The following is a 12743-nucleotide window of genomic DNA, read 5'->3' on the forward strand; positions in this document are numbered from 1 at the left end:
CTGATCTCAGGATCATTAGTTTCAGACCTGTCTGATTCTCCACCAGGTTTTTGTATTCCACAATTTTGTTGACAACTTCACTCTTTTCTTTAATGAAGTACATGTGTGCCATTCTTGTGGCGTCATCAATGAGAGTCATGAAATACCTGTAGCCACTGATTGATTCTACCACCATTGGACCACACACATCAGTGTGCACTACCGCTAGTGGTGTCTCTGCTCTACTAACTGATTTTGGAAATGGGTTGCGAGTTTGCTTGCCTTTTATGCAACTCTCACACATGGGTCTTTTAGCATTGCTCATGTGATCCCTGTTACCATTCCATCTAGCAGTTTCTGGACGTTGTCATATCCTAGATGACCCAAACGTTTGTGCCACAGCTCCATCGACTGGTTTGTATCAGTAGCCATCACTGCAGTACACTCCTCAGTGTCCAGGACATATAGTTGGTTGCACCGGGTTGCACTACCGCTACTGTAAGTGTGATAGCCGGGCAGCGGCCGGTCCATCAGTCATATTAATAAGCATTGTCACGCCAGGCCTTCTCATCACATAAGCAAGCAGTTTATTCACAGTTCAGACAGGGTTATCACGACAGTAACACTTAACTTATTTTTCTTCTCCCCAGCATAATATTCATATGGGTTCCATCAGGTTACATCTCCTTTCATTTGCTTCACTGGCAACAACAGCATTAACAGTGATGTGACAGCATTACAGTACAGTACAGTACATACCAGCGCAGTCTCTGGGAATCAGTAGTGCGGCTTCCGCAAACTGAGATTCATTTCAGTGTGCTCTCCCCCATTCGCTAGGGGCTATATCTAAACAGGATCTCTCATGGACACGTTACTGGGGGCCTTCCGCCAAACGTGATTTCCTATCACTCACCCAGCTCGTCCTCTCCCGCAGACTCACACCTCCCGTCCTGCTTCTTGGGTACCCCTGAAGGTGAGGTTCCCCTTTATTTCTTCCACTGATTGCTCATGCTGTAGCTGCTCTCACACTGCAAATCTGGATATCTCTTGCTCTTCCTAGCAGCACCTACATGCTGTTCCATAATGCCAGGGACTGTGGAGTTATAGATGCTTGTTCCACAGTCCCCAGACTGCGTTTCTCCTGGACACTAGCCTGTGCCCTCCATCTCAGTCCTCAGCTCACACTGAACTGTCCTGTGCTTTGTTCCCTTTTTCTAAAATCCCCCTGCACTTCCTGTCCTAACCCCCTAGATGTGGCAGGGTCTGCCAGAACTGGTTTTGGGGCCATAAAACTCCCCCACTCACTGATAAGAATTAAATGGCTTTTGGAACTTTCCAATATCTCTTGTCTCCTAACATTCCAGTATGCCACATACACCCCTGCTAAAATCTTGCGTGTCCCCACGCAATATACCTATGAGCTTGCAAAAAGTCTAGCAAGGAACAGTCTCTTACTGTATACTCTACAGCAAGGTCAAAACATAACACACAATAAACAAGCATAATTGCAGTATACATTACACACAGTATAACAATCACATGAGCAGAAAAACATGGCATGCAAACACACAATATAACAATCACATGAGCAGCAAAACATGGCATGCAAAACATCCCATGAAATACAAATCACATATACTGCTGCCTTTTTCCTCTGAATTGCAGTCCTGGGTCACAGATGATCATGAATGTTCTAACATCTTCTGGCAATTGTGCCAAACACTTAGAACCTGCCCATGCCGGCCCTTTCTTCCCCAGTTCGCTGGGTCAGAAAAGGTAGGTGGCTTTCATGGGCCCCTCCCAATAAAGTTTTCCCCAAATTGTCAAATAAATCTTCGGTACCGATCCTGTTCGCGGACGCCAAGTTGTGATAGCCGGGCAGCGGCCGGTCCATCAGTCATATTAATAAGCATTGTCACGCCAGGCCTTCTCATCACATAAGCAAGCAGTTTATTCACAGTTCAGACAGGGTTATCACGACAGTAACATTTAACTTCTTTTTCTTCTCCCCAGCATAATATTCATATGGGTTCCATCAGGTTACATCTCCTTTCATTTGCTTCACTGGCAACAACAGCATTAACAGTGATGTGACAGCATTACAGTACAGTACATACCAGCGCAGTCTCTGGGAATCAGTAGTGCGGCTTCCGCAAACTGAGATTCGTTTCAGTGTGCTCTCCCCCATTCGCTAGGGGCTATATCTAAACGGGATCTCTCATGGACACGTACCTGGGGGCCTTCTGCAAAACGTGATTTTGCTATCACTCACCCAGCTCGTCCTCTCCCGCAGACTCACACCTCCCGTCCTGCTTCTTGGGTACCCCTGAAGGTGAGGATCCCCTTTATTTCTTCCACTGATTGCTCATGCTGTAGCTGCTCTCACACTGCAAATCTGGATATCTCTTGCTCTTCCTAGCAGCACCTACATGCTGTTCCATAATGCCAGGGATTGTGGAGTTATAGATGCTTGTTCCACAGTCCCCAGACTGCGTTTCTCCTGGACACTAGCCTGTGCCCTCCATCTCAGTCCTCAGCTCACACTGAACTGTCCTGTGCTTTGTTCCCTTTTTCTAAAATCCCCCTGCACTTCCTGTCCTAACCCCCTAGATGTGGCAGGGTCTGCCAGAACTGGTTTTGGGGCCATAAAACTCCCCCACTCACTGATAAGAATTAAATGGCTTTTGGAACTTTCCAATATCTCTTGTCTCCTAACATTCCAGTATGCCACATAAGCAATAACAGTTCTCTTTTATTTTGCACCATACACTTGCCCTTCTGAAATTGGCTGTGTAGCCTTTTTTCTCTAGGACGCTGATAGCAATGAAATTACTTCCTAAATCAGGCACGTACAATACATCTTGGATATCTGTAACAACTTTTTCTCCTCCAATTCTTTAATGCACTGTGATTGTCCCAGCTTGTGATGCTGTAAGGACTTTATTTCCAATCCCTGTAACTGTACTGGATACACATGGTGTTAAAGAACTGTAACAATGCCTATTGCAACTGAAATGCCTAGTGGCCCCCGAGTCCATGTACCAGCAATCCTTCCAGTGACCGTCTGCTACATTCAGTGCTGACTTGTTTGGCTTGTCACGCTGCTTCTGCGCACCACTGGAATTTCTCATTCTGCAATCTGAAGCTTTATGTCCTATCTTGTGACATACAAAATATTTGAACCTGTGCTTTTTAGACTTTGTGCCCATTGTGATCAAGGTAGAACCCTCAGCTATGGTCTCGACAGGAATACGTTCTTGGAACTGCAGTAGTTTGGCCTCTACAATCTCCAGTTTAGTGTCGTTTGACTCTAAAGCAACAACCAAAAAAATCAAATTCTGGCGTCAGATTCTGCAACATAGACATTGGCACTTCTTCCTCGTCCACCTGTGCCCCCACAGATGCCAACTGCTGAGCTATCGACAATAACTTATCAATATAATCATTCATATCCTTGCAGGCACTCAGTTTCATTCCATATAGCATGCGTCTCAAACTTATCCTTCTCATTAGACCTTTGTCCTTAGCTGACACTTTCCCACTGACTAGAATAAACATGCTGCTCCACAGCTAAACCTATCATCCTGATGGCTCTGTCTACGTCATCTGGGTTTGGACCTGCTCCTGGGTCTATTGTGGCAAACTTCCATGTAGCATAGTTCTCTGAACCTTTCAGCTTAGCAAAGTTCATACTGTGTCCTGTGTTATACATTTCTCTGCACTTGTATAAAAGTAATTTTAACTTTATCTGTGTGTTCTTTTATATTCAAACACGTAGGGGTTAATCTTCAAGCACACAGGGCCTGAGCCCATAACCTATTAGCAGCGTATTGTGGTGCTTGGCAGTGATGTTAGTCCACACACTAATGAGTTAGACAGCAATGCAGGTTTATTCTGGTATACACACAGGTGACTTGAGTATGCAGCAATAGTAGACACATGGTCTGATATAACATACAGGGTAGCACAGATGTTGGTAGCGGTACTTACCAGTGTCCTGATATGGCTGCGGTATGACTGCGGGGATATGCTCTAGTGGTGAGGGATGGAGGAATGCACGTTCGTGCATTCTGACTCCCGTTGTGAAGGAAAAGCGATGCACCACAGGGCTCTGTATTAGCTCCGGAGGTGCGGTACATGCGGTACGCATAGGAACGATGTACGTCTCTCTCAGCTCACACACATGCTGTCACTGCGTGCTCTGCTGACACTCTCACTAAGATGGAGGAGCTATGGGTCATAACTCCACCTCCCTGAGATACTGGCACTAGGGGACAGAAACTAGTGGATGTGCCAATGTAATCCCATACATAAGGAGACAGGCACGGAGCAAACCATTTACCAACAGGAGTTGGGCAGCCTTCTCAACAACAGGGAGTGAGGGCTTCTACGGAGCTGTGGGGGCCAATCTAAGTAAGCTCTGGGTTACTCAGATGGTGAATGGTCATTTTAGGGTGCAGCACTCGGATCTGCAATGTCAAGAGGATGCCTCTTTTTTCCTCCAATGCCTCCTATTTCATTAGCATATGTTCACATCACTGTTGCGTCCAAAGATCCGTGCCCATCTCTGAATTAGGCCCACAGCCAAGTGTCATATCTGCATTTTTAAATCATGCAGCTGTTTTGCTGATGGCAACTGTGTTCTTTTCACAGCTTCAGTTGAAAAGTGAGTCTGTGGATCCTAATTGGCCGATTCACCCATAAAATGGGAAAAACTCTTGCATGATTCATCCCCCGGGATGCCAGCTAGGGGAATAAGGCCAATAATAACATTTATGTCATGGGTGGTAGTGGAGTTCATTGTAAAAACGTTTGATGTAAATTCCCTAGCTATTCAGGACACAGTCCAATCCTGTTTCTCATCCTACTTATCAAATTGCTCTTTCAGTGTTCCCTTCTCTGGATCCATCCCCTCTCCACTTCCTCTATCAGTTGTAATATCACATGGCTCAGTTCTACATCCTCAGCTGTTCTCTATTCATACCACTTCTTTTGGAAAACTAGCAAGCTAATTTGGATTTCAGTGTCACCTGTATGCGGATGATACCCAAATTTACTTAAACTCTTCAGATCTTTGACCCTCTACATTCGCCCATGTTACTGACCATCTGTCATTTAATCTTGGATGTCCATACCGCCCAACATTCAAGCTTGGAGACTCAGGACTTCTGAATGCGTCAAAGCCGCATGCGCCCGAAAAGGGTGTGTGACATCTGCAAAATGGGAATGGCTTTGTGGGAATGTCACAATCACAAGCCAAGCCTCCCATATTCGGGACTGAGGGTGCACGCCCAGCGCTCTGTGAGGTGCTAGCATGCCCCCAGTCCCTCTGTCTCCCATGAATAGACGCTGTGCTAAGCAGAGCAGTGAGCAACAGGGAGCCTCCCAAGTGCCCCCCCTCCTTCCTCACACACACTGCAGGACACTGTGTCCTGCGGGTGGGACAGTGCAGGATTGTCCCTTGAAAATCTGGACAGTTGGGAGGTATGGATGTCATAATGACACCTCAAACTAAATATTTTTTTAAAAATAGCTAATAAAATTCCCAACAGTCAACAGAAGCTACCTATCTGACATATCTACTGTTGACAACATAACAATAGACCTTACCCCTCAAACTTGCCTCCAAGATGTCATCCTTGAGTCAAAACTATCCTTTGCAAACTACATACAATCTGTATCCAAATCATGCTAAATACATCTAGGAAACCTATCCAGAATCTTACACAAGAAACTGCAAAAACCCTAATTCATGCACTCAATATCTTCCAATACCTGATAATTGCAATAATCTCTTTATTGGACTTTAACCCCTACAATCTATTTGGATTAGGGCAGCTAGACTCCTCAAAAACACCTTCTTCTACTGCTGCTCTGCTGTCAGACCTTACACTGACTGCCTGTATTTTACAGAATCCAATATAAAACTTTGCTAATAATAACATACAAGACTACAAACAAGACTACAACATTATACATCTCTTCTCTTGTCTGAAATACCCCCCTCTGCTCTGCATGAGATCTGTGTCTCTCATCTACACTCATTACCTCCCTTTCACGGTTTTAGGACTTTATCCAGGCTGCTTCCATTCTGTGGAATGTCCTCCATTGCACAACAAGACTTTGGGCCTGATTCAGAGATCAACGCAGTTGACATCGCTGCTACATCTTTGAAAGCAGCAGCAATGTGAAAATAAGCTAATTTAACAGGAGACGCCTTGTATAAATAGACACTACCTGACTGCCTCTGTGATCTGCTGCTGTGTCCTTATATGCAGCATCGGATCACTCTGTGAAAGCATCGGCCATCTGAGCGACCCTGATTGACTATCGCAGCTCCATAGCTGAAGCCAGTAAATCTGCGACAGAAGATGCAGACCCTGGCCTCAGGCACTCCCAGAAAGTCAGGTGTTAGGTCCCTGGCCCACCACCAAACAGCAGGCTGCAGCTTTGGGGAACTGCGAGAGATTTTGCATTACAGATCCTGTGCATGCACCTACTGTATCTTCTAACATTGAAGCAGAACTCAAACCAACCATAGTATTTGCTAACTGCTCTGGACAGGCCCTTTGTTCTATCTTCAAACCAAGAGTGAATTGGGATGGGAAACCAGCCCGGGAAATATTTCTGAAGCAGCCCTAAACTGGGGAGGCGGAACAGGGATGGAGTCTGTGGAGGGGTAGGTTATGATGATATATAAGGGGCATGTGGAAGAGTGTGATGACATACAAATGCATGATTTGCAAGCAGCATTGCAGGAACCATACTGCACATGCGCATGTTAAAACTGTAGAATCTTCTTTCCAAGAAGGATGAGGTTGTCGGAGATCTTCTGGGCGATGACCCTTAAACACCCAGGGCTGACTCATAGAACTCACCAGTGGGTCTTCTTGCCTATAATAGCCGCTTTTCTCATAAGGTGAGATGTGCCTACCGATACTGGGATGCCACCAGGACTTACACCACTGGTGGTAGTACGAGCTCAACCCAAAGTGACCCAAATCAATGTCGGTAAAGAGAAAGACACAAGATAGACCAAGACAAAAAGACTTAAATTCTGGACAGAAAAAAAGACCAAACTGCAGAGATGAAGAAATATCAGAAAAGCATGTGAAACTACAACAGGTGTGTTAGAGAAACGTACAAAGAAACTATATAATTATGAGAATGAGAATAAACAAGAGCACAGAAATACAGAACCCTCCCAATCACAGGAAATGCTTCTGGTAGAATGAGTACCTAAATTACGCAGGAGAATATGTACACAGGTGGAGTATATAATGGAGACAAAGCAAATGGAGAGAAGTACAATAAGAGCACAAACTTCACGACTGGTAATGGGGCTAACCCGGGGCTGGACACAAGAATACAGCAAAAGTAGGTCTTTCCAAAAACCAAAGAAAGGTATCCACCAGCTAATACTAATTCTGAGAGACAAGGGCTCCTGCTGCAACCAAAGACTATGACCAGCAGGGAGTGAGAGGCAGACACAACATATAAAGGAGGCAAGAGCCAATCAAAATCGCAAAGCAGCCAACCTCCCCTAACTCTCTGCTGCCTGTCCACCAGCCTTCTGTACACCTCTCCAAGGAGGCTTCCGGCTTTCCCGCTTCCTGGCAACCCCGACCGCTGCATAAGCCCGGCTTCCCGGTTGCCATGGAGCCAGCGGTCAGGGAGCGGGGGAACAATCTGAACCACGGCTCATAACATTGCACATATGCATTTTTGTCACAGTGATTGTACACTAAATATGGCAATTAATATTGTACCTTATTCAGCAGCATATGCTGCTGCGATACGATCGCATCCTCCCCAGTCTCGCCATAGTGTGCACGCACATGGGCTGTGCATGCAATGACCGGGGGGATGCGATCGCACCTCAGCTATGCGAACGCCGCTGCCTGATTGACAGGCAGAGGTGTTCATGGGTGGTTGGGGGAGGTGACGCGGCATTGCAGGGGTGGTGCAGCAAATACGGGGCTGGCCGGGGCAGTTTTCGGGGCAGCCACGTGACACCACAAGCGTCCGCTGCAATGGAAAATATGGATGCCCTGTGCCTGCCTTCGCAGCCAGGCTGTGGAGGCAGGGGGGCTTCACTTATTTAGCAATTCAATTGCGATTGCATCGCTGGCTGCCTTTAGCATGCTGGGTGGCATTGCACTCTGCTGGGTGGCTCCCAGCATGTGATTGCAAGCAGTTTCAGTTTTGCTAACATTGCAAAACTGCAACTGAAGCTAAATAAGGGGGGTGATTCAGACCTGATCGCTGGGCTGCTAAATTTGTTGTGCTACGTTCAGATAGTCGCTGCCCAAGGGGAGTGTATATTCGCCTGTGCAAGTGTGCGATCGCATGTGGACGCCAAGCTGCAAAAAATCCAGTGTGTGCAGTCTGTGCGCAGCCCAGGACTTACTCCTACAGTGCGATGAGAACAGGCTGATCGGGGCCGAAGCTGACATCACACACCCTCGCTGAAAATGCTTGGGAATGCCTGCGTTTTCCCTGACACTCCCAGAAAACGATCAGTTACCACCCACAAATGGCCTCTACCTGTCAATCACCTTGCGAACGCCCCTGGGATCAAAGTTTTCGCACCTTCCAGTCGCTGTCCGGCGATGCCTGTTGTTGTTTTACCGATGCGCGTGGATACACATGTGCAGTCTATCGCAGATCGCCCGCTGTAAGAAAACGCACAGCAGCGATCAGATCTGAATCACCCCCTAGGTCCTTTGTAAACAGAGCCCAGAATAATACTAGTAAATAATATGAATTAGAGTGCTGTTTCCAAATACAGTGTTTTTGCCACTGAGGAAAAATATAATTTTTGTTGATACTCTTTTCAGACATTGCTTTATCTGGACCATCGCAGACAGTGAAAGAGGAGTTCTCTGTAGCTGCAGGACAACTTAAGCATGATATGTCAGATGTACGGTTTGGCCAAGTTGATATCACCCAGGAAAAAGATCTTGGGAAGGAATTTAAAATCAAGGAATTTCCAACATTTAAACTTTTTGTCAATGGTGACAGGAAAAACCCAACAGACTGCAAAGGTATGCAACTGACTGTGACGTGCACCTGCCATGCAGGGGGCTGCTTGTGTAGGTTGAAATGTTAGAATTAGTAATTGCACCCTACATTTCTTTTATCTGAAATTGTTACCATCTATGCTTTAGCACTGGCTAGAAACAACAAATAAAAAATAAATTTGACAGTAATATTCTTCAATACTTGGAGGTAAATTTACTAAGAAATGAGTTTGGTTTCAGTTTAAAATATTGTATAACCAGCAGTTTAGTGTCCTAAACCGCCACGTTTGAGGTAGAGATGTCAAGCTGCAGGTGATGTGCAGCAGTTTACAAGGGATGCGGTAACACTGCCGGCAGTTGGGATACCGACGCCATAATCCCGACCACTGACAATGCCGCCAGCCGGAATCCCAGCTAATAGGGGCTATTCCCACTCGTGGGTGTCCACAACACCTATAGAGTGGGAATAGAGCCTGTGGCAAGCGTATCGGTATGCTGACCGCTGGGATCCCGGCCGCCGGCATACCATACCCAACGCGTTTACATAGACCAAAACCACTGTCATCTTGCCCAAAACCACCAGAAAAAAACATTGAAAAAATATGTTTACAGTAATACACACAGTTACATCATAGGCCCCTACCAAAAATGGGGTATGGTCCACCAAAGTTTTAATTACTCCCTGGGCAACACAATTTAGTTCTCTTAATACTCTTTTTTAAGAAGTTTACAATTGGGGTATATTTATTTAATATACTCTATAATTAGGGTATATTTACTAGGCAGTGGGTTTGAAATCTTAGCAGTCTTGCAGAGGTTTACCAGCAGGATTGCATACCACAAGTTTACAAAGCTCAAATCCACCACAAAACCTACAAGAAATAACATTTCAGAAGTTCCATAGGATGACATAAAACTTGACCTTTACAGGACCATGATGCTAATGACAGTCACTCGGTGACTCTCAATTTTTTTTGGGGGGGTTTGCTTTTCCGTAGGGAGTCCAGCCCTGGGCTGATTGACATTATGACAGGGGCCCCCATGCCACTTGTGTCCCTGCTATCTTGTGACCAACCCTGACTATTTCAGCCTACTGCTGGTTGTTGTAAAAGAGCCCCCCTCCATATGGAAATTCCTCTTCTATTTTTAGCTACCCAGGCTGATTATGAAATAGAGGTTATCCCCACGCCATTTTTTCTTTCTTCATTTTTCCCTATTTTTGTTGTATACAAGTCAGTACAGGGATTTGTGGTGGGATCCCAGCAGGATATGAGCTTACAAACTGTTGGTGATCAACGCATGGTTCTATTTAGAAGGTCAAAACGACCTTTAGTAAATACTGTCTTTTTGGAATAGAACAAGCTCTGGTGGGTTTGAAATGATAGCAAAACCGCCGCTTAGTAAATTTATCCCAAGGAATCCAGACTAGAGATATAAAGTGATGTACAAATATAGTTTATTTTCTAAGTTTGAAAGTATACAAAGAGCAGTATCCTATTAGCCCTGAAGTGATTTCGGCTGGTCAAAACGGCCGGATTTCGCGATTAATTACCGATGGTAATTATCGCGTTATCCAATTAGAGGCCATTTTGATTGGCCGAAATTGGACCCGCGATCGAGCGAAAACACATGGGATTGGGGATAAATCCCCGATCTCTTGTGTTATCATGGCTCCGGCAGCCCGCTTATCGAGGATTACGCTTCGGGTGCCTGAGGCAATCGAAGCATAAGACACAATAAGTACTGGCATCGGGGGGAGCAGCATGCTGCATCAGGGCTAATAGGATCGCCCCCGGTGATCCTATTAGCAGCAATAAAGTACCGATGCTAATAGAATATCCCCCTAAAGATCAATTAGCACTTATCAAAACTAGTCACCATGAATCATATTAGGGAACATGGTACTGAGATTTCATCATCTTCTTAATGATGATTGTAACTATTTATCTTGTCTGTTCTCTTTTAAGGAGTTAGAACAGCCTCTGCCTTTGTGACTTGGATAAGCAGAAGAGTGGGACCTAGCTCTGTGTTAATTAACACCACTAGCCATTATGAATCTTTTATTCAGTCAGATAAAGTCACGGTTGTTGGATTTTTTAAGGTATGGAAAACATTTTTGAAACAACAGAATGAGTTAACTGTAGACAATTCCACAGGTGGCCATTGGCTACAGATTACACATAAAGATTAATGTAACAATGACCTGCGGCTACATAGAACTGATCATAGATTACCATGTAGCCCGAACTTTAAAGATAAGATCCTCCATTGGTTACACTGAGGGCTACCACCTGTGTGGAGATCCAAGTCATCTGAGCTGGTCTCTTGAAAACCCATTATTAATATTGTCTATGTGAAGTCATTTGGAGGTGCTTCATTCACAGGTTGCAGCCCACGCAAAGTATCCAGATACACGAGCGCCATTTACCCCTTCTTGTATACTCTATATGAACCTGAGGATAAGGGTGATTGGACAAAAAGTTAGGTCTGTAACTTTGCCCTCTTGGGTGGTTGGGATTATCAATTAATGGTTCTAATGGCACTGTTGCTTATTTCAGCAATACAATAAATGTAAATAAAATGTTTCTCTGACTACCAAATGTTTCATGTACTTACTGACTTTCAAGGGTACAAAAAAGGGGGCAAGTGCACATTTGTAAATTCATATTTACGCTGATGTTTTCCATCTGTGGGTGCAGGATCCAGGGAATAAGCTGTCCGATCACTTCTCAGAAGCTGCAAGAGATGTCCCAGAGTTTCCTTTTGGTCTTGTCAGTAATGAAGATGTTTTGTTACATGTTGGTATAACCGGGAATATGGTTGCAGTATACAACAAGGTAAGGTATTAACGTGTATGTACATAATTACATCATTCTTATTAATAACAGGTCTGTAGAGAGCGGGGCGGGCCCTTGTACTGTAGGGGGCATGGCTACACCTCCACTATTAGGCCTATAGAAAAGTCATTTGCTATTTGAATGCATTATACTCTTTATGCCTGAGCACTGTGTCTCAATAAAAGGCATAGATATATACAACGCTTATCTGTCACATATTTCCTTACTAACACTAGGAGGTGAGCGCAGGTACCACTCCCCCAGTAATCACTACAAAAAAGTGTCAGATCTGGGGGGGTAGGGCTATCAGTGCGATCACTGCCCCTGCACATCATGATGTGAGAGAGGTGACTGCTGATGTGCTTAGAAGCCTCCCTGCACTCACCGCAGCCCTGCACAACACAGCAGCATGTGCTGGGCGGGGAGGGAGGCTGCGGATGCTAACAGGGAAGAAGAGAAGGAGGACAGCAGACCCAGGTCCGCCAGGCTCCTACAATAAGCCCGAACCCAGTTATGTTGTATCTGCTCCCTCCCCCCCGGCAACCCTGATTAGTAATAAGTTAACACCTCTAACAACAGCTGCACTAAATTACTTATAATACAGCCATTTAGCTTGTCTAGTCCTTTGAGTTTTATGATTTGAGTGTAATGGTTTTATTGATTACAGGCTGCTCTAATCCAGTAACTGCTCTAATGCCTTTCTTAAGGTGGGTACACACTGGCCGATATATCGACCACTCTATTGAACGGACGATATATTGCAGGTCCGTCGGCCAGTGTGTACGGGCGATATGTCTGTGAACTCCATCGTTCACAGACATATCGCGTCGGCCCTACAGCACAGCCGACGGCCAATATATCTACCGATATATTGACGCGTCACTGTGTGTGTACAGGCGGCCAG

General features: G+C 45.2%; 1 protein-coding gene across 1 annotated transcript in view; it reads left to right on the forward strand.

Moving 5' to 3' along the window:
* Positions 1-308: 308 nt before the first annotated feature.
* Positions 309-12743, forward strand: part of PDILT (protein disulfide isomerase like, testis expressed) — a gene marked incomplete at its 5' end in the record, with an annotated part of 55291 nt that continues 42856 nt past the window's right edge. The window contains 4 exons of the mRNA XM_063932753.1: positions 309-393; positions 8820-9026; positions 10970-11103; positions 11702-11839. Coding sequence (XP_063788823.1) covers positions 309-393; positions 8820-9026; positions 10970-11103; positions 11702-11839 — 564 coding nt within the window. The remainder of the gene's footprint in view (positions 394-8819; positions 9027-10969; positions 11104-11701; positions 11840-12743) is intronic.

This window comes from Pseudophryne corroboree, chromosome 7 (assembly GCF_028390025.1).
Source record: "Pseudophryne corroboree isolate aPseCor3 chromosome 7, aPseCor3.hap2, whole genome shotgun sequence".
Classification (NCBI taxonomy): domain Eukaryota; kingdom Metazoa; phylum Chordata; class Amphibia; order Anura; family Myobatrachidae; genus Pseudophryne; species Pseudophryne corroboree.